Below are 22,582 nucleotides of genomic sequence, written 5' to 3'. Positions count from 1 at the left end.
AAAATTAGCTCCTTTACTCCTCACAGCAGGCTGTGAACTGAGGCACTTGCCCAAGAGCCCCAGCCGAGGAGGTGGTGGCCCGGATTCAGACCCAATCACCTTAACTTTGGAACCCACGCTCTCAGCGGCTCCGCCACAGGTGTAAAGGACGGGCACCTGGACGTCCACACTGAAGAGAAAAGAGACTTATCAGCTGCCAAACAACCTACTTGAGAACCTCAGGGTTTACCAGAAAAGCAAACTCGTTCCTTCAGATGAAATCTTGGGCTCCTGTCGAATGTATTACACAGAACTCACAGAACCGCTCTGGTTGGCTGGGGGGAGGGCTGGTAGGAGCCACTCACAAGTTCACAGTCAGCCCCGACACACCACATCCAACCCCGGATCTAGAAAAGTCCACTCTGATAGCAGCCTGGCCAGATGGGCGGACTCAGAAGACCATAGCACACTTCAGCTCCACACTCTCTAGCTGAAGCGCTGGGCCAAGGGGGACCCCTCTGTGCCTCTGCTTACTCATCTGGGGTGTGGTGAGGGCTAAGGGGAGTCATGGGGTACTGCTGATGTAGAGACCATACCAGCGCTAGGAAACGTCATCCCTGCTACGGAGGGAGAAGCAGGACAGGGGGTACAGCCTCTTCCCAGCTTTGACAGGATTGCATAATAATATTTCCAAGTGTCAAGCACAGCCAGGCACTGTGCTGAGCGATTCTGTCCTCAAGTTCCCACCACAGCCCAGGGAGTAGGCGTCGGGGTCCCATTTACACAGAAGGAAAAAGAAACTACAGCTCAGAGAGTTTAAGGGAAGTGACAGAGTCAAGATTTCAAGGGGCACAGTGACAGCACCTGGCTGTGCCAAAGCAGATTCTAAAGCCCTAACCCTAAGATTATGAGCAGGTGCCTGTGACCCATCTGGTCCCCAAAGTCAGGCCTCGGTCCCAGGCTGCCTGCTCCTGCTGACTGCAAGGGAGGGCCCTGGAAATCCAGCTGCAGGACAAGAGCGAAGGCCACGAGAGGCTGCTGCATGGGCCCTGAGGCTCAAGTGGGACCTTTCCCTGAAGAGGCAGACCCCTCTCTCCAAAAATGGGAGAATCCAGAAAGCCAGCCCCAGGCTTGCCTTGGCACCCACCTCCTAGTGAGGCTTGTCTCCTGCTTTGAAGTTTAACAGTAATAATGATCCATTATAAAACAGTGATAATGATCCATTTGTTCCTTTTGATAGGGAAATCTTTTGATAGAGATCTGTGTGGTGTGGCTGGGACTGGGTCCTAGGTTGGTCATCAGGGATCCCAAACTGGGCTCAGAGTATGGTGGCAGAGGGTGAGTTCATTTCACATTTAAACTCTTGACCATTGAACAAAGGATCCCCACTGCCCTTGCCCACTGCTGTCTTATACCAGGAGCTCCACAAGACTGCAATTTGTCTTCCTGTTTCTGTTCTTTTGCCTGCAATCTGCTCTGCACATGGTGGCCAGAGTTGTCTTTCCAAAACATAAATGGGGCTGCATCCCTACCCTGCTCAAAACCCTCAGATAGTTTCCCACAACACTCAGAGCAGTGTTTGAACTCCTACATGGCCTATGAAACCCTAGAGGATTTGCCCACAGTCTTCATTGTTCACAGCACTCAAATTATACAGAATTTCTTTTTGTCCTTTGAGTGCACTGAGCTTGCTCCCACCTCAGGGCCTTTGCACCTGCTGTACCTCCTGCCTGGAATACCCCCTCCCAGACATAGGCATGGTAACACTCAGGACTCAATTAGAGTCACCTGTCCTTCAGAAGGGACTCCCTTGACCCCCTAACGAAAGCAGTCCCCTCCACCCTGGTCACTATCTCATTATGCTGTTTTTTATCTTTGTCACGGCACTTATCAAACAATACCTGAAATTATCCAACTTCTTTGCTGATTAAATAAGCCTCTCCAGAGTAGGGACTCTGCCTGTCTTATTCTCCACTATATGTCTGAATCGGTAGGTGGCATATGGTAGGTGTACAATAAATGCTTGCTCACTGACTGCTGACTCTTTGGAAACTGTGATTAAATCGAAGGCCTTATATTCCCAGGAGGGTTCCCAATGGGGCACAGCCTTCCCTTCATCAGCTCATCTCTCCCCTCCCTCCAACACAGCCCGGGCCATAGCCAGACTGAGTCACCGCCAGCTCCCAGACGTTTCCACCACCAGGCTTCGCACATGGCAAGCCCCGTTCCCAGAATGCTCTTTCTTCTCCCCACTATCCTTCAATTCCCAAGTCTGGTGCCACCTACCCTTGGAAGCCCTTCAGGCCCTCCCGGCCCTCTCCCAGCTGTGAAAAGCTGAGAATTCACATCTAAACTGCTTGGGTGGCTCCTGGCCTAGCTACCTTCTGGAACTTGGGGTCTTTGAGAGGATCTGCCACAACACTCTCATCAGAATGAAGAAAACAAGGCTTTTAGTTCCTTCCATATCTGTGTCTGGTCTTCCCAGCTCCCCATAAGTTCTCTGAGGGCAGGGACCTTGCTGCTACAGCTTTGTACCCTGGAGGATATCACAGTCCCTTATTCAAGTTACTTTGCCTCTTTGACTCCCTGTTGCTATCTATATATAGAAGGGGTTACCTGGGATGGAGGTGCTACGTTGCCCCACACCCACAGCCCATCAATGGTACTATGAACAATAGCTACCTCTTACCAACCGCCTACCTGTTTCCTCCACCTTATCCTATGTTCTCTCTAACACTTACAAAATCCAGCCAGTAAGTATTGCTAGTTGCCCATTTTACAGGTGAGAAACAGAGGGTCCAAAAAGATAAGCGCCTAGTTCAAGGTCACACAGTTCTAAGACCAAGGTCCTGACCCAAACCCAGGAACTGCCCACGACACCACCCCTCCTCTGTGATTCAATAGGGAGAGAACCCTGGTTTCCTAGCCTTGTCACCTGGGCCAAGTTCCGTCACCTCTCTGAGGTCTGGAGATAAAAGCCGTTCTAAGGATCGGGAACAAGTGGGAGATGTGATGTTAGGCACACACCAGGAACATTCTAAAGGAATTCTGCTGTAACATGGCAGATTTTTCAACCATCTTGGCTGATTCTTTGAGTACCTTAAACCATCAGAGTTATTGGGCCACCGTCTTGGCTGCTGGGATAGGGTTGCCTGAGGGTGCTCAGAGAGGGCCGAAGGTGGCTCAGAGTCGGAGAAAGGCATTTCCTCTAGAGGAACAGCATGAGGGTGGAAGCAGGCCAGACTCTGAATGTCCGGGTGCAAGAGGAGGGACAGAGCTAGGGAAGAAGGCAGGGGACACACTGTGAGGTGGGAAAAGCCTGGAGTCCAACAGCTTGGCTTTTGGGGTGCCTGGGTGACTCAGTCAGTGAAGGGTCTGCCTTTGACTCAGGTCATGATCCCAGGGTCCTGGGATCGAGTCCTGCAGGGACGAGCCCGTCCCTACTCAACTGGAGTCTGCTTCATCCTCTGCCCCTCCCTCCACACCTCCCTCTGCTCGCACTCTCTCTCTCCCTCTCTAATAAATAAGTGAAAAATCTTCTAAAGAAATAAAATAAAGTAAAAAAAAAATTTTAATGAGTTTCATCCATCCTAGGGAGGCTGTCACATTTGAAAGCCCAAACTAGGAGATGTCATCTCCAATACATTATCTCCCGGGGCACTGGAGAACCCTTTTCACAGAAGGAGGTTACTAATCATTTTTCACTGCCAACAGGAAGGTATGGAGAGACACACATATGGCTGAAGTGCCTTACAAGCCTGTAAGCACTTGTACAAACACGGTGTGAGAACCTGGAGAGACCTCATGCCTTGGGAGTGGGCCTGGGCTTCTGACACCCCAGGGCTCTCCTGCCAGCGGAGGCTGCCTGACCCTCCCTGGTGCCGGAACATCAGCTCTCATCGGCCGGCCTCCAGTGTGCCTTAAGGCAACAAGCAGGCCCTGGGACCTCACTTTGCTGATAAGGACAAGCAGGTCACTAGGGGCCACTTGCTAATATTAGATGAGAGCCTAACCTGACCATCAGATGACATGAAATTGCCAATTTTTCCCCCAAATTTTCAAACTGCAAATCCATATGGTTCAACTTAGCCAGCGGGTGCACACGGCAGAAGTCAGCCTGAGTCCGGCTTTCATGGTTACGTGGGCTCCAGGGTCAAGGTTGTGTGGAAGCAGAGCTGGTACCCCCAAAAGGGCTAGCAGCTCTGGACAGCCATCCAGGCTTAGGTGGCTTCCACACAGATGTGAATCCCAATCCTGAGCCAATTCATAGCGTGGCCGTGGACAAGCCGCTTCAACCTTCCTGGCTTCAGTTTCCCAGCTGTGACATGGACCCATCGCAGCTCCTCACAGAGGCTGCAGCCTTAGGGACAAGCCAGGAGCGCACCTGCTGGGGCTCACTCCATGCCAGTTCCTCCATACAGCCAATTTTGGGGTAGCCCAAGTGGGAGAGGTTTGGACACCAAGCTAAGAAGCTGATGTTTGTCTTCCAGGCTTGGGAAACTGCTGAATGGCCGAGCTGTGATTTTGAAAGCCACTGGAACCATGAAAAGGCCCTTTTCTGTTCAGGAGAAGCAGAAAAAACGCTGGCTGCCGGGGGTGAGCATGGGGGTGAAATTCAAGGCCAGAGCCAGGGAGGAAGACGGGGGTTTGGAAGGGGGCAAGAGCCAGACAGGCCACCACACAGAGACGCAGGGTGTTGTGGGCAGACTATGAAGAGACACCCTGGGACAAAAGCACTAGAGGGACAGGAAGTGGGGGTCCCCCACTGTGCCAAAGTGCCACACAGCCATGCTATTTGGACACAGCACAGTGACAAAGGCCTCCCTCGGTCCAGCATTTCCTGGAAGAGCCCCTCCTGAGGAAGGACCCCTCCCACACAAGGATGAGATGTTTCCCTTTTCCTGGAAGCCCTCACTCCTTAGAGCCAATTGGGTCCTGGAGCCCCAGACTGAGAAGGGGACTCGGGTTTGGTAAAGTCCACAGGGTCTCCACATACGGCTGTTCCCACTGTGACTGAGCACTTGGGTGCTTAAGCTGGGTAATAGCACATTGCCATTAGTACTTCCGGTATTTTTCAGAAGCGTTATTTTAGCTGGTCTCCTAAGGAGGACTCTAAGTCCCATTTTACAGATGAGTAAGCTGAGACTCAGAGAAGATAAAGACCTCACCCATGTCCCATAGTAAATCTCAGAGCTAGGATGGGAATGCTGTGTTCTAGACGTCAAGTTCAGGCCCTCATCTGAGAAGGCAAAGGACGGTTATCAAGGAAGCGCTTAGAGAACAGATCGAGAAACGCAGGATAGATGATAACCAGATCATGTAGCTCCTCGGTGGCTGAACAGCATACCTCCAAGACCAACTAGAGAAATGAGGTCCATTTGGGACAAGGGCTCCAGTGGGGGACCACAACACTCCATCCCACGCAATCCCTTATCATTCGCGTGGATGGCAACCACAGCCAACCGGGGTCTAGGAGGCGGAACCAAGATGCCGAATGCATGATCGTAATTCAACACAATCTTCACAGCCAAACAATAGACGGAACCTACCAAATGACAAGTCTACTATGTAACGAAGATAAACATAAAATCTCACACCGAGGGTCAAAAATCCAATCATGAAGTCTGAGCTGGGGGAATCCTGTCTGGACAGCAGTTTGGACAAGGAAGTGGGTCCAGCTCTGGGGAGAACACTGACGTGTGGACCCGGGTTCCAGGGCATGTAACCCGACAGGTAAAGGGACAAGAGAGAGTGATAGAGGAAGGACTGATGGAAATGGTCACCTTCTAAATCTGCCCAAAAGTTGGGGTGCCTGGGTGGCTCAGTGGTGAAGCGTCTACTTCCAGCTCAGGTCACGATCTCAGGGTCCTGGGATTGAGACCCCGCATCGCACTCCCTGCTTAGCAGGGACCGTGTTTCTCCCTCTGCCTCTGTCCACCCTGCTCCTTGCCCTTACCCCCTCATGTGCGCTCTCTCTCAAATAAAATCTTTATAAACAAATAAATCTGCCCAAAAGTGGACTAACAGGGCTGTGTGAGCTGTCCTCTGATATTGAGAAAAAGAACACGTGGAAGAGAAAATCAGCTTGCTCTGTGCACCTAGGGAGGGTCGAATTTGGGATTAGTAGAATTTTGCCCTTTATATATAACTATTAGAGATCCTACAGCATCAATGTTCCAGAAGTTCCTTTCACATTTAAATTCTCTCTGCTTCAATTTCCTCCTCTGTGAAATGGGGCCAATAATAATAATAGTAATAATACCTTCTGCATGATATTTAATTAGTGCATTTAATGCACTAATTAATGCATTTAATTAGTGACTACATGTAAATACTTAGAATCCGTGCCCAGAACATCACTGTTACAGCAGTGTCTGCTACTAGCATTCCTTTTTTTTTTTTTTTTTAAGATTTTATTTATTTATTTTAGAGAGAGAGAGAACATGAGCAGGGTGAGGGGCAGAGGAAAAGAGAGAAGCAGTCTTCCTGCTGAGTGTGGGCCAAACAGGAGCTTGACCCCGGTGATCAATCCCAGGACCCCGAGATCATGACCTGAGCTGAAGTTAGACACTTTAACTCAGACACCTCTGCTATTAGTATTCTTATTGCTGTTCCCTAATTGGTACCTTCCTGAACCCAGAGGGAGTTCCTCTGGTTGCATGTGGTCCCCCTTTGCATCCCTGGCATTCTATGGTGGCACACAGTAGGTATCCACACATTCTTGTTGACATTTAGAGATGAACCGTCCTTCCCAGCGGGTTTTGAATGTTCCAGGAACTGAGGTTGCTCAAAAATAGTGCTCTGGGGGTGCCTGGGTGGCTCAGCAGGTTAAGCCTCTGCCTTCAGCTCAGGTCATGATCTCAGGTCCTGGGATCAAGCCCTGCATCAGGCTCTCTGCTCAGCGGGGAGCCTGCTTCCCCCTCTCTCTCTGCCTGCCTCTCTGCCTACTCGTGAGCTCTCTCTCTCTCAGTCAAATAAATAAATATTTTTTTTAAAAAACTTTAAAAAATAAATAGCGCTCTGGCAGGGATGTGTGGGCATGGTCACTGGTGACAATCCCCACAAGCAGTGTGGGTCCAGCAGCGGGACACCCTAAGATTCTGTAATATCCATCTCCTCGTTTCCAAGGGGCACCCCCGACCAGGACAGCTGTCTGGCCAGGCAGGGGCAGGGATCTCCTGCCCACACATTTTTCAAATGCGGAACGTAGAGACGCTCCCCATTACAGCCCTCCTCCCTGTGAGAAGGTTTCTAGGACCCTTCCTATCTGGTCATCCTGTCTTCCCTGGGACATGCAGAAGGCCCTGGCCAACCCTGATGCAAATAGTGCTCAATTTCCTGGGCTAAAATTACATCTTGAGTCAATTTTCATAAAATGCATTGACAGATTTAGGTGCTGGAAGCTGGAGCTTTCTCAGAAGGCATTTTAAATGACCCAAACAGTTAAAATCAGCTGAAACCCCACAGCCAGGGGCTGAGAGAAGAGCTTTCATCCCTCCGCAGCCTGTGCAAACCCTGGGGTCTGGACCTTGCCTGCAGAAACTGCCGTGCCCGCACTTGACTCCTCCTGGTCACAGGCTGATTACCTCTCGGCCAAGGTTCTGCTAACAGACGTTTTGCAATGAACTAACAGGTGGGAGCTGGTTCCTGTTTACGAGCAAAAGCAGTCTTCCACCCCAGGGGTAGTTCCAGAGATGGATTCCGGATTTTGCTTTAAATTTTCCATTCTTGATACTGTCCTCTGTGGGTCATAGAGAGAATCAGGCAAAGAAACAGGGCCCCAATATGTCTGAGTGCATCTTCCCTTCTCCAGAAAGAGCTGGAAGCCTGAGCTCAGCCACCGTTACCCCTGAAGGCTGTGCGTGACATTGGCTGTCCATGGGGCTGGGACCCTCCTGCTCTGACTGACATTCTGACCCCATGGTCCCAGTTGTCCTCAGCCTGACAGCGGCCAGCTCCCTCGGTCGCCTCTTCCTCTCTGTTGCCCCACCTCGATCATCTGCTCACTGTTCCTTCTGGACTGTCCCTCTTTGTCCCTCTGGATCCACTGGCTTATCCACCCTGCCCTGTGCCCAGGAGGGATACCCTCCGCTGGGACTCCCAGTGGGGTTTATACCAGGAGGAGGAACCGGCAGGAGAGCAGAGGGTGGAAAGAGAGTGAGGTTGCCCGGGCTCATCTTGGGAGGTCCCCCTGGGATTCTAGAAACCTCGGCCTCCATGGACCTCCTCAGGCCTGGAGTAGTAATGGCTTTCTACTGTTGCCAGCCTGGTGATTTGTCACCCCTCATGGCTTCCCTAAACCCTGAGCTCTCCTTCATAAATAGCCCCTTATTACTTCACCCAGCTACCCAGGCGCTGGACTGACCTGCTCCTTTTGGATCCCCCCTCGGTGCTGTCTCTTCTGCCACCAGCTGTGCTGCTGGACCCCCAGCTTCCCTGCCTTGCGTTTCATCACATGTGATTTGTGATAGTCCAACAAGCTATCAAAGTGCTTTGGCTAAACATGGCGTGCTGGCCAGAACGTTCTCTCCCGTGAACCCCCCTCATACTCTCACTGATACTTCTCTGCTCCCTGTTTCCTCTGTTAGGATTTATTCACACAGGTGACTCTCCCCTTCCAGGTGGCAAACTCCAGGGCCAGCTCACATTTTTGGTGAAGCTCTGTTCTTTTGACTACCTCCTTCTTTCCCCACTGCACCTGGTATGTTGCCTGGGACACATCAGTGCTTACTGTTGCAAATATCAACCCATTGAGGGAGTGACTGGGAGGCCCCAAACGTTCTGGATGATGCAAGCAATGCGATTTACCGAGCAATGACTACACAGCAGCCACCTTCCATCCATCGCCTTGTTTCACCCTGGCCACAGGAGTACCAGGGCAGTGTTATCCCCATATTACATACGGGGAAACTGAGGTATAGTGAGAGTAGGCAACTTGCTCCAGATTCCACCTCCAGAAAGGGCTAGAGCCAGCAGCAAGACCTCCTGCCTTTCGTCCACTCTGCCCCAATGGTGCAGGTGGTGATGACGTCTAGGGGACAGTCAGGGACCCTGACCCGAATGGGGACAATTATGACATTACTGAATGTCATTAATGGCCAACAGAGCAGTGTCTTCTGAAGAGGCCCTTCCAGACTTTCCTGAATGAATCACTCTGACATTAACACGCTGCTGCTTTCTATGAAGCTTGGCCAAAAGGCCTCAAAAGTAATTAGTTCACTTAAGTAGGCTAAACGTTTCCTCAGCAATCTGGTTTCCGCTTTAATTGGCTCAGAGTCTTGGAGAAGGCGAAGAAAGTAAACTTTAGCCCGGTCCCTGTGGAAATATTTCCCATACATTTTATGGATAAAATTCACCCCCTTTGGCCACTTGCTCCTGCCACACCTGGGGGTAAGGATAGGTGATGCTCTGGCCAAGCCACCGACAAGGAAGATGAGGTTACTAAAGTCTGGGTTACTGAAGCTTTTTTTTTTTTTTAAACATTCCTTTTTTTTTTTTTTTAAGATTTTATTTATTTATTTGACAGAGATTACAAGTAGGCAGAGAGGCAGGCAGAGAGAGGAGGAATGAGGCTCCCTGATGCGGGGCTCGATCCCAGGACCCTGAGATCATGACCCGAGCCAAAGGCAGAGGCTTTAACCCACTGAGCCACCCAGGCGCCCCTGGGTTACTGAAGCTTTACTGGCTATTCTCATTCTGGTCGTGTCATCTGGGAGGGACTCCCCAGGCTCTTGGCAGAGCTTAGAAGCCCCGCTAAAGAGCTGGGACTTGATTCAAAACGGAGAGGAGTCACTGAAGCTTTCCAGGCAAGGCAATCTCCTAACTGAAAGCTCACGTTGGTTGGAAACCAAATGAAGGCCAGGGTAGATAAGACGGGGCACCAGCTGCTATATCCAGTCTTAGGCCACCAGAGGAGGTCTTTTTTGTTGGGTCTGGACTCCCTTTGTCTCCCACTCAGACTGGGGCTCCCTGAGGGCAGGGCTGTGTCCCCCCTCAGACTGGGGTTTGCTGAGGGCAGGGCTGTGTCTCCTGTCTCCCCCTCAGACTAGGGTTCCCTGAGGCAGGGCTATGTCTCCCCTTCAGACTGGGGTTTGCTGAGGGCACAGCTGTGTAACCCCCCCTCAGACTGGGGCTCCCTGAGGCAAGAGCATATCTCTCCCTCAGCCTGGCTTACAGAGGGCAGGAAATTTCCCCTCCACCATGCTTCTTCCTACAATAGCAGGGATAAAACTGCATGTTCTTCCCACCTTACTACCCTTCCCAAGGGCCTAAATGCTGCATTTCAAAACACATCAGGTGGGATGTCTCCAGAGTCAGACAAACAGACAACGAGGAACAGGCGATGTGTCTGGGATGGGGAAAGGACCACCTACCTCCCGCCACTGCTTGTTCTCCATCCCTTGAGTATACATAACACATACTGTGGGGAGAGGAGAAAAAGAGGGTTAAAACCCCAGGCCAAGAGGAAGGTGGGTGCTCTAGATGGGGAGATCTCTGGAGGGGAAGGGCACCTCAGGAGACTCTGGCCTGGGCAGCACTGTTGAGTCTGGAGTTGTGGGGGGGTCAGCTTGGAGAAGGGGGCCTAGAATATAGAAGGGGACCCTCCTCTTGAAGGACCCTCGTGGAGGGCGTTGAGGGTCATTCACATCTAGGCCAGAACATGATAGAGGGCACGTGGAGGACTGAATTGCAGAGATGTGGCAGGAGAGAGTATCTGAAATCCGAATCAGTCATCCTTTCAGAGCCCAAGGCAACCTCATAAAGCCTATTACTATCATCAGCCCCATTCCACAGATGGGCAAACTGAGGCTCCGAGGAGGCCAACGACCTGTCAAAGGTCAGAGAGTTGAATGGCATTGCTCAGGGCTAGATCCCTGGACTCGAAAATCAGTGCTCGTCAACCTCTCAGACCACAGCCAGTTGGGGCTCTGAAATATATTGCGTTTTGGGACTGAGAACTTCTGGCCCCCAGGCACCCTGACCCCCACCAAACCCCCTGGTTGGGCTGAATTTTCACAGGTTCCTGCGGCCTGGGAAGGGTCAGAGCCCCAGTTCTCCTTCTCCAGACAGTATTAGTGAGACAATAAACAGCCTGGATGGGCCCGGAAAGGGGCCTATGCCTCATTAGAGCTCAGGAAGGGCTCAAGTGTGTCACTACCATCCGTCACCATGTCATTGCTGTTGTTGTTACTGTTATTAGTGTCAGAGCAGGACTTACGTGGGTCGGACTTGGAAAACATGTCTTTGTCCAAGAGATTCCTAAAAGAGGGGGAGAGAGAAAGAGTTAGCACAGCCAGAGGAGAGAAAGGTCTCAGGGGAGTCAGGCCTGGGGTGAGACCCAGAGACGGCCTCAGGCCTGGCCGCAGGCAAAACAGGAAGAGAAGTTTCCTTGGGCACACATCTCTTGGGTGCTCATTAAAGCAGGCACAGAGGGGGCTGTGGAGGCCCCTCAGCCCTGCTTCCTGAGGAGTGTGGCTGTCCACTCCTACCCCCCAACCCGTGCCATGCACTCTGGGTACCCCACATCCCGCAGGACCTCACTCTCGAGCCACATCTCCATCTGCCCAATGGCTTAACCTGTTCTAGAAATTCTCCCCGTAAGACATCTCTACTTCTCAAAAAAAAAAAAGGTAAAACAAACAAACAAAACTTAGCCACTTAGTGTCCCATAATTCCCTGCGGGCTCTAGGTAGAGCCAGTTTATTGCATCTGTCACCTATGTTGGTAGATGAACCAGTGAAACCTCCCACAGGATGCAGACTTATTGGAACGGGGTCCTTCCATGGTCAAGGCCAAGGCCGGAAGCTAACACGTGGTCCTGATCATCAGACTTGGAAGCACGGCAGCAGGATGATGGACACGTTGAGGGACTGAGAGGTGTTGAAGAGGGGGCTCGCTGCTCCTGCTCTACTTCCATGTAATCACAGCCCCTGCTCTTGAACCCCAGGGACAGGTCAAGCACGTAGCTAAGCGTTCTGCAAGTACTATCTCCCAATTCTCACACAGTCCTGCAAGGTCAGTACGGGGCAGGCATCATCCCATCTTACAGATGTGGAAGTGGAGGCACAGAGGGATCAGGCAGGGCTAGGTCCAGCACCTCTGGTGTCTTCCATTCCACAGTGACATGCTGCTGTCACGAAGCAACACAGCCCACTGGAAACTCAGTTTCAGGCTGGGAAGTGACTCCACTTCTCTGAACGTCTATTTCTTCATCGTACCATAGAGCCAGTCCTAAAGATTGTGGACTCCCTATCCTATCTCCTCAGCCCTTCTAGTTCCTGGACACACCCAGGGTTTCCTCCTATGCCGCTTCTCTCCAAAGGGCTCTTTCCAGCAAGCCAGCTGCAAATACCAGGAAGTTTATCCCCTCCCGGGGGCAGGAGCTGGGGGATAATAACCAGTTTCTTGTTGCTCTCCCCACCCCCGAACCCGGGCAGCTGCCAGGCATCCTCCATTCACTTGTTTGGCAATCTTCCAGAAGGACCGAGCTCCAGAGGCCCAGAGGGAGACCTGCTCATCAAAGACCCTTGTTGACTCATGCACCACTCCAGCCCTAAAGGGGACTTCCTATGAGCCCTCCCACCTGTGCGAGTTCCTGACTCCGTCCTACGAGTAAGCTCTGCCCAGAGGTTCCCAAGGGTCTTCTTCCTCCTCCCTCCACTCCACATGAATTTGAACCCCTTTCTCAGAAAGAAGAAACAATTCTCACTAGTCTGTGTGTCTCCCTGACTGCCAAACTCCAACTGTCAGAGCTGGCTGGAATGCTCTGGATCATCTGTTTCATCTTCTCCCCAGAGAAGGGGGAGACTAAGGCCCAGGGAATGGCAGGGAACAAAAAGAGGTAGAGCCAGAAAGATCTATAAGGAGTCCTTATCCTGGCTCCTGCACCAGAGCCATCAAGAGTGACAGCCTATAGGGCAGTTTGTCCCCACAGTCAATTCCTGCCCCCCATCCTGAGGTGGGAGCCAAAGACCGGCTGATGGACAGACAGATGCAATTGCCACCTGCTGCTGGGGAGATCCCGATTGTGTTTACGAACCACCCCAGCTTCAGTCCCCAAGATTCCCAGCGGTGTCTCTGAGAGGGGGGATCCCGAGATCCCCAACCTCTGTTCCACTTTCTTCTTTCAGGGGTCTCTTCCCAAAAGGCAGCCTCCCCCAGCTAGCCCTCCGTGACCCCAAGACACACACCCCCTCTGCTGGTCTTCACCGCTCCTGCACCAGACCTACTCCCAGCCAGCTGTCACTTTGGAAACCATCTGATAAAACTCCCAGGCCCCTGCAGGGAGCAAGAGATGAAATGACAGGCAAGGTGGCTGAAGGGGTGGGTACGGGGGTGCAGGGACAGGTAAGATACCACTTTCACACATGCTCAGTCATACCAAAGAGGGCTGACGCGTCCTCCTCCTGCAGGATGCTAAGTTAAGGGACAGAAGTGCCTGTCTTGATTTCAGTAAAGGACAAAATGCCTTCACCCCAAAGAGGAACCTCTATTCTAGTGAAACCTGAGGCAGGGTGAGGAGCTGGAAGTAATAAAGAAGGGGGGGCTGGGAATTTATTAAAGAGAGTGCAGGGGTTTATCTTTGTATTCTATAATGAAATTCTATAATTGCTCAAAAGCTTAGAACACTCAAGCTGGAAGGGACCTCCGAGGTCACTTTTTCCAATTCTTTTATAAATCAGGAATGTGAGACTCGGGGCACCTGGGAGGCTCCGTCAGTTAAGCGGCTGCCTTCGGTTCGGGTCATGATCCCAGGGTCCTGGGATCGAGTCCTACATCAGGCTCCCCGCTCAGCTGGGGGCCTGCTTCTTCCTCTGCCTGCCCCTCCCCCTGCTTGTGCTCTCTCTGACAAAAATAAAATAAAATAATTTTTTTTTAAAGGAATATGAAGGGCGCCTGGGTGGCTCAGTGGGTTAAGCCTCTGCCTTTGGCTTGGGTCATGATCTCAGGGCCCTGGGATCAAGCCCCGCATCAGGCTCTCTGCTCGGCAGGGAGCCTGCCTCCCCCTCTCTCTCTGCCTGCCTCTCTGCCTACTTGTGATTTCTGTCTGTCGAATAAATAAATAAAATTTAAAAAAAAAAAAAAGGAATATGAGACTCAGAGAGAGTCTCTAACTTCTCCAGGGTCTGGCTCTGGAACTCAGGTTTTGTCACGTTCAGGCTAGTGAGACCCTGGATTTCAAACTCTGTGTGTGTGTACGTGTGAGAGAGAGAGAGAGACAGAGAAACAGAAGACGATTGACAGAGAGACAGAGGGAAAAGGAGAGAAGGGGTCCTAGCTTCAAAAAGAAGCATGCAGGGATTTCCCTGGCTCTGCCCACCCTCCCAGCCGGGCGAGAGGGACACATCTGGAATGAGAAATAGAATGAGCCACGTAGCTTCAGTGGCTCCCTGCCCCATGGCCTCAGGCCTCTCACTGGGTCCTGTGGCTTGGGTTAGCTCGCCACGGCCCCTGAGGACGCCGAAGACCCCAGTCCCTCCGCCCTGCTGAGATGATACTAATCATCCTTCCAGACTCATTCCAATCTATCCTCCTCCATTCTGCCTGCCCTGAACAGGCCCTGATCAACAACCATCTCTCCTCCCCTAGCCTGAGTTCTCTTTGGCCTGTAGTGCACAACCCCCTGACTGGTAGGACCCCACGTCCCTGCTCAGCACACCGTGGGCTGCAAAATGAGGGGCGTGTCGATCTCTCACACCGGCTGGGTGCTCCTCCATGCTAGGGACCTCTGCTGCAGGCCAGCCCTGCACCTGACTCAGAGCTGGGCGGGGGCGGGGCCAGTGGGCTGGCCGATGGGATGGATGAAGGAAGACCAAAGGAATGGCCACAGGGCAGAGGGAGGCTCTTGTCTCTCCACCTGTGTGGTGTCCGATCGCATTCAGGGACGGCCCCTATACTTTCTGTTAGCTGTACAGCCTGATGGCTAAGTGCCTGGGTTCACATCCCGACTCTGGCCAAATGACTCGAGTTCCTTGTGCCTCAGTTTCCCTGTCGGAAAACACAGACTAACACAGTTCCTCTCATCAGGACTGCTCTGGAGCATGTGCGCAAAGTGGGGCTATTCAGAGGACTGGTCATCCCTGGCCTGGTGCTGAGCAGGGCAGTCTCCCTCATGGGGGGTGCTCAGGTTCCCTTAGTGAGAAAGGACACACAGGGATGGGTAACACAAGCCACCTCTGCCCTCACCTGTCCAAAGAAGCTCCCCCCACAAGCGCATATGCCCCCAGCACCCCACTGCCAGTCTGTGCTGAATCACCCCACTGGCCAACAGGAACCCTGCTCACCTCAGCCTCAGGCTCCTCCTTGGTCTCCTGTCCTCTCCCCTGCTAAGCTTTGAGGCCCTTCTGCCCCTTTGCCTAAGTCCCTGCATCCTACACCCCTCTCTGGTCCCTTACTTCACACTTGCCCCTCTCTGTGCCTCACCCCAGTGCCTGTCCCACCTGAAGCCCTGTGGCCCGCTGAGCCTATTCTCATGGCCTTGAGATGATGAATTCCCCCCTCAGGAGCCTCACTTCCTGGGACTCGCCCCTGTCCCTCCTTGTAAAAAGGCAGATTCTTGGTTGGGCCCCATGCCCAGGGTCCAGTTTTGCAGGTCTGGATGAGGCCCTGGAAGTCAGGTTTCAACTAACTTCTACACCATACACACCCACCTTCATCCCACACACACCCAAACACATCATGCTTCTGATGGCAGCCGTCTTGAGGACCTCAGTTTCCCCCACTGCAACAATGTACACCCACGCAGCACCAGAAAGTTCTTCCGTGACCCTCACCCCAACACACTGAGGACTCCCGGGCCGAGAGACAGTGGGTGAATTTCCCACAGACACACACCAGTAAGAAGCCGAGGGTAAGGAAACCAGGTCTTCTGGCCCGAAGCAGGGCCCCAACCACAGGGCACAGACACATCAGACCTAAGTGCTTTTTCTCCACTTTCTGTCTTTGGAGAGCTCAAAGAGAAATTTTTTCCAACAGGCAAATGTATTTTTTCCCCAAAAGAGCATAAAACCCTTCAACTGTCCGCACAGCAGCCTGGAGCTTAGCTTCTTTTGTTCCTTAAATCAAGGCCAGGAAACGGAGCCTAGGGCCCCTTTCCTTCTTGCTTTCCCCCAAGGAATCATTTTTCAATTCAATGGCAGCAAGAAAACAACCATGCACTGGGGGCTGAGGTCAGAAGTCTCCAGGACCCCAGCAAAGGGAGAAAGCAGTGGAAAGGTTATAATAAGACTTCTTTGTTGGTGCTAAAGGAGGGAGCCTGAGAGTCCCGCACTCCCATCTGGGAAGCTTACAAGAGTAGGGAGTAAAGTAAAGGCTGGGACTCTCCAGTCAGAGACTGGAGAAGATATGGCTGTGTCCTCAGGGAGCTGAGTCTGAAGGGGGAGACAGAGCCCTGCCTTCAGGGAGCCCTAGTCTGAGGGGGGGAGACACAGCCCTGCCTTTAGGGAGCCCCACTCTGAGGGGGAAGACACAGCCCTGTCCTCAGGGAGCCCCAGTCTGAGGGGGGAGACACAGCCCTGCCCACAGAGCAGTTCAACCTCAAACACTCTGCCCTGCCGACACCACAGGCAGGCAAAGAGCATGGGAGCAGGGGACATTCATCACAGATACAGTCTACACCAAGTCTTTTGTTGGGTACTTAACCCTTGACACCCCATTTACCCTATGTATCGATGACAGGAGGTAGGCATCACCTCATTCTAGAGGCCAGGAAGCTGGGTCTGAAAGATACGCACAGTACCATCCAACTTGTGGGGGGACATGCGGAGTTTGAACTCTGAAGCCCAAACCCATCTAGAGGTGCCCATGGGAAGTGTCTGCATTTCCAAACCCAGGCTCTCCCAAAACTCCCATTCCGACCAGCAGCGCCCCTTCCCATTCTTACTCTCCCATGTCCTGCGCCCCACCTCATCAGGGCTGCTCCCAAAGGGAACAGCTGCAGAGAGGAACTGGAGGGCTGACCATCGCCTCCTGCCCTGCTCTCCACTCAGACATGCAGAAGCCATCCACGAAAAGGAGGGAGCTGGGGAGGAAAGGGATGTTGGCGCCCAGCCCCTGGCACTCGCCCATCTCCCCTTTCAGATCCTGCTCCTCATCCGCAAGCTCTATCTCCCTGCCAAGCCATCTCACCAAGGTCTAAAAAGCAATTTGCACATGGTTTCAAGAGCTCTCCTTCCTGAGGCTATTTGCATTATTATTATTATTATTATTAATTACTGCAACAATCATCCCTTCCATGCCACGTGGCCGAAGGAAGAGAGCATGAGCCCTGGCCTCAGAGGCATCCACGCTAAATCCCCCCGCATGGCCACATGGTAGCGCTGTGACCCTTGACAAGCTACTGAACCTCAGTTTCCTCATCTGTCCATGGGGTCATGTCCCTGCCTTCCGCCATTGTGAAAGCAATAGCTTAAAACAGAAACGCAGGAAGTCTGTCGGATTCCTCTCGTCCTTATGCCCCCTCCTGTCCTATCCATCAAGTCTTAACGGTTTTTCCTTCAAAAACACATTCCAAATCTGTCCACTCTCCCCCACACCACCATCACCATTGTCTCTCCCTTGGGTGCTGCGGTGGCTTCCGGCCTAGCAACAGTCTTCAACTCCTGCCTCTCCCCACCCTAGCCTACCCGCCAACAGCCATTCTCTTCACAGCAACCAGAGAAAGTTTTTTAGAGAATGAATCAGATCAGGGCGCCTGGGTGGCACAGTTGGTTAAGTATCCGACTCTTGGTTTCAGCTCAGGTCATGATCTCGGGGTCTTGGGATGGAACCCAGCATGGAGTCTGCTTGGGACCCTCCCTCATTCTCCCTCTGCCCCTTCCCCACCACTCTCTCTCTCTCAAATAAATAAATAAATCTTTAAAAAAGAAAGAAAGAAAATGAGTCAGATTGCATTACTCCTGTTTAACAACCCAAACCCCGAAATGCTGTTAGGACATCAGACTCCTTAGCATGGGTCACAAGGCTGTGACCCATACACCCCCACCACACCGCTCCCCCAGCCCCCCGTTTCCTCTCGAACCTCATTCTCCTTCCCTTCGCTGTCTCACACTACTCCAGCCACAGTAGCCTCCCTGCAGTTTTGCAAGCATTACCAGGGCCTTTTCTGCTACAGGGCCTTTGCACTTGCTGTTCTCCCTATCTGAATCTCCTTCCCTCCAGATCCTCCCCCAGCTGGCTTTCTCATCCTTTGGATCTCAGCTCAAGGTCACCTGCTTGTCCTGTCTAAAGTGTCCCCATCAACCCAAACTTACTTGCAGAGCACCTGTCCCCATCGGACATCATTGACTTAATTTTTTTTAAAGTATGTATTTGTTATATTACATCACCACACCATTGTGAGTTCTCTGAGGTGGTCTGTGTGTCCTGTTCACCACTACATCCTCGGCACTTCAAACTGTGAAGACTCTCAATAGCAAATAAGGATCGGTGTTAACTACTGAAGGAATGAATGTATCAGTAGCATTCAGTTATTGGTACCTATTGTCATTATTAATTTTATTTAGCACACTCCAGTTTATATAAAACTTCGACAAATATAATCTCTTCTGTCTTCATAACAACCTTATAGAATGTGGACAGGACCAATATTTCCCCCCATTTTACAGAACGAGACTGAGGCAGAAGAAATAATGACCTGGCCAAGATTTTAGAGAGGATAAGCCAGGAATCGCATTGACTTTCAGTGTCCTGCCCAGGATTCTTCAATGTCCAAAGGCATAGAGCTCTCCTACTGGGACCTTTAGGCACTGTGCTAGGTCATCAGAAGTGAGTAATAGTAGAGAACAGAGGTACCCTTCAATGCTTTGTTCATGAATGTTTGCCAAATTATCACACTAAGTTTTTAGTGGTTTTTTTTCTTGCCCAGGAAACAGGAAGAGAGGTAGTCAGGGATCCAGCCAAGCTATGCTTGGAAAATAAGTCCCTGGTCACCTAACATGGGCTGTCAACTGACCACAGAAAAATCTGAAGAGCTAGTCCTCAGAGACACCAAACTCTAGGCCCCTCATACCCCCAGGGAGCTCAGGTAGCCTGTGGATCCCTTTGAAATTCTCCTGTGGCAGAGGCCACGGCTGTCCACCCTGCAAGCATGCCTCACTCTCTTCCCACTAACAGAATCTACATTGGTTCAAGCGTCTGGTGAAAACACTCAAAGTCCTAGAGGGTAGGTTCCTGTCCCTTGATGCTATCCACTGAATTGTGTACCTCCTAAAATTTATATATTGAAACTCTAATCCCCAATGTCACAGTATTTGGAGACGTGGCCTTTGGAAGGTAATTAGGATAATTTAAGCTCAGGAGGGTGAGGCCCTCATGATGGGATTAGTGCCCTTACAAGAGAAGACACCAGAGAGCTTACCGCTTTCTTTCTCTGTCATGGAATAGCACAGTGAGAAGGTGGCGATCTGAAGCCAGGAAGATAGTCTCTTCAGAGCCTAACTATGCTGACACCTTGGTCTCAGCCTTCTGTCCTTGAGAACAGTGGGAAATAAATTTCTGTTGTTTAATCCACTCATTCTATGGTGTTTTGTTATGGCAGCCCTTGCTAACGAATGTGTTAGTCTAGGTGGACATGAGACCTGGCTTCAGCCACTGAAATAGAAGGGCAAATGTGGTGAGAGATTTTGGGAGGGAGGGCATGTTTCAGATAAAAAGAACTTATCAAAGAGAGGGCTTTGGCCCTCTGTCTTGCTTCCTACCTTTGTTGTTATTCTTGGTTTTTTGGGTTTTTAAAATATTTTATTTACTTATTTATCTAGAGAGAGAGAGAGAACATGTGTAGGGGGCAAAAGAGGGAGAAGCAGACTCCCCACACCCACTGAGCAGGGAGCCCAAAGCAGGACTCAATGCCAAGACCCTAGGATCATGACCTGAACCAAAAGCAGACACTTAATCCACTGAGCCACCCAGTCACACTCCTTGCTTCCTATCTTTGGATGTGGTTGTGATGCCTGGAACAGAGACAGCCATTTTGTAAGAAAGAGGTCCACCATTTGGGCTGATGGCAGAGTAGAAATATAGCTAGCTGGGTCCTGGACAGCAAAGTGAGCTGACAAACGCACACCGAGACAATCTACCACCAAACTCACCGTGATCTGAGAAAAATAAATATATTTTGGGTTCGAGCCACTATTTCTGATATCTATAGCCAAAGCATTCCTAGCTGAACCTGACTCCTCTGTGCTCCAAAGCTTTCCAGTCTTATTCCCCTTACCTCCACCCCACCCTCTCTTCCCAATGGTAGGTCATCTCTACCAATGGCCTTGGGTCTAAGCAGGGAGAATTGTGAGCTGGGAGAGAAGGGATGGTAAGCTACATGAAAGCTGGCTGCCCTCCCATGACTCTCTGGTCTCTGCTCCCTGGGGATTTCTCCAGTTCTGGATTTGCCACCCAGAGCCAGAGGCCATCACTGAGTAAGGAAATCCTCTCCCATCCCTGGAGAGAGAACACCAACTCTTTGGTGACCACTACTATCCTTGGTACCCAGGCCCCTACCATGACCCTCATGGAGACCCCAACCCCCAACCTCAAGAAGCCCTCAAGACTTTGAAGTCTGAGGAAACTGGATTTGGGGCCCTTTCTCCAAAATATGCTAACTGTAACTTTGGGCAGGTCCCTTAACCTCTCTGAGCTCTGGTTTCCTAATCAGCAAAAAAAGAAAAATACCACTCCCTACCTTATGCGATTGTTGATTGTCAATTGTGGTCAGGTTAAAAAGATACAGTAACTGCAGGAAAGCAGAAATCTAAGATGGTGCCCGAGAGTTCTACCCTCCCACCCCCATACAAATCTGCATAATCCCCTCCCCTTGAGAGTGGGTGGGACCTGGTAATAGGGTGGACACTCACTCCTGTGATTACTGTTACTTAGAAAGGATCCTGTCATGGCAGACTGGGGAGCCTCTCCTAATGGCTCAAGAAGGAAGCTGCCATGTTTTGAGAGGCCCACATGGCTAGGACCTGAGGGCGGCCTTTAGGAGCTGAGAACCTTCCCGATCCAACCACAAGCAAGAAAACAGGACTTCCATCTCACAGCTGTGAGGAATTGGATTCTGCTAACCATCTAAATGAGCTTGGCTTGGACCCTGAGCCTCAGAATGGGATCACAGCCCCTGCAGACAGCTTGCTTTCAGCCTAGGGGGACCCTGAGCAGAAAGGCCAGATATACTTCTGACCTACTGAAGCCGTGAGATTATAAACGGCTGTTGCTTTAAGCTGCTAGCTTTGTGGTAATGTATTATGTGGCAATTGGAAATTAACATCATAATCTCAGTTTGAACCAAATTGCTAATCAAGTAGGTCAAAAACAGCTGAATATAGGCAACTGCATATGGTTCAGCCTAATACAGATGTAAAGCGCCTAGCATGTAGTGAGCACTCAATAAAGCCCACTGTTTCCATTCCCCCGGTTCAACTAAGAAGGGCATGGAATATTCAGTGGCTGGATGGACCTTTTTTTTCCTAGCTCTGGTTTTGACAGCTGTCACGCAGTGCCCATGCTCTTTCTTCCCCAAAGCCACTCCCCAAGCCTGTCAGAAGAAAGCATTTAGAGCCCATTCACACCCTGTTCTGAGAGGCCCAGGGCACAGCTCCTGAGCTAGGCTGCCTCTCAGGCCCCAGGGCAGCAAACCGCCAACCTGAACAGACAGCTGAAAATATCTTGGGGGCAGAGATGACAGCTGCCCACCAGCCCCGCCCACAGGCAGGGACAGGGCAGCTGCTTGAGGGATCCCAGCAGGGCCCAGCAACTGCCCACCTCTGGACCCTCCCCTCCTCGACCTCCCGATGGGTCTCAGGAGCCCCACCATGTGAAACTATGCACCCCTTCTTCCAGCAGGACCCTGTGGAAGTGCAAAGGTTTCCTGTTACATAAAAAATGCAAATCACTCTTTCTAAGCCACACTCTGCTGGTCCAGATCCCTACATAGAGAGACCTGAAAAACAGTGAGGACTTTGGGGAATGGCACACTGGATAGCTTGACTTCTGACTGGGTCTGGCGGGGAGGCTAAGAGTCAGGAGAGGTCTGGAACAGAGGGCCAGAGGGAGGAGAAGCTTGGGGCTCACATTTTCTACAATGTCTGCTGGTATGTGGTTCCACAAACCATCTATCCTACTCACTCCCAAAAAACCCCTCAGAAAATCTAAATGTGCACAATATGTCAAATATATCTCAATAAAGCTAGTGGGGAGGGGCAAATAAGAATCTCTCGATGGATCAGATCTCCAGGACCCACACAAACCTTGGGACCCAGCTAGAAAGACAGATTTTTTTTTTTTTAATTTACTTTCAGGTGTCAAATAATAGGCAAATTACCACTGGTGGATGAATCCACTTCACCCTCATAGCTGTGATAAGAATTAGTGCGCATCTGCCTTCTGCTCGGGTCATGATCTCAGGTCCTGGGATCGAGCCCCGCATCGGGCTCTCTGCTCGGCAGGGAGCCTGCTTCCCCCCGACCTCACCCCCGCCTTTCTGCCTGCTTGTGATCTCTCTCTCTTTCTCTCTGTTAAATAAATAAATAAATAAATAATCTTAAAAAAAAGAAAAGAATTAGTGCGCATCTCTTATAGATGAGGAAACTGAAACACAGATGAAGTCATTTAT

At 51.2% G+C, this 22,582-nt stretch overlaps 1 protein-coding gene across 2 annotated transcripts in view; it reads right to left on the bottom strand.

Moving 5' to 3' along the window:
- The window catches only part of CPNE5 (copine 5), an 89,461-nt gene that overhangs the window by 62,716 nt on the left and 4,163 nt on the right, over positions 1 to 22,582 (bottom strand). For both annotated transcript variants that reach the window (XM_047735045.1, XM_047735047.1), the window contains exons 2-3: positions 11,198 to 11,238; positions 10,353 to 10,399 (exon numbers count right to left, since the gene is read on the bottom strand). In XM_047735045.1, coding sequence (XP_047591001.1) covers positions 10,353 to 10,399; positions 11,198 to 11,238 — 88 coding nt within the window. The remainder of the gene's footprint in view (positions 1 to 10,352; positions 10,400 to 11,197; positions 11,239 to 22,582) is intronic.

Source organism: Lutra lutra, chromosome 6 (genome assembly GCF_902655055.1).
Source record: "Lutra lutra chromosome 6, mLutLut1.2, whole genome shotgun sequence".
Classification (NCBI taxonomy): domain Eukaryota; kingdom Metazoa; phylum Chordata; class Mammalia; order Carnivora; family Mustelidae; genus Lutra; species Lutra lutra.
The sequence above is the reverse complement of the archived record's forward strand: the minus strand, read 5'-3'. Positions and strand labels throughout refer to the sequence as shown.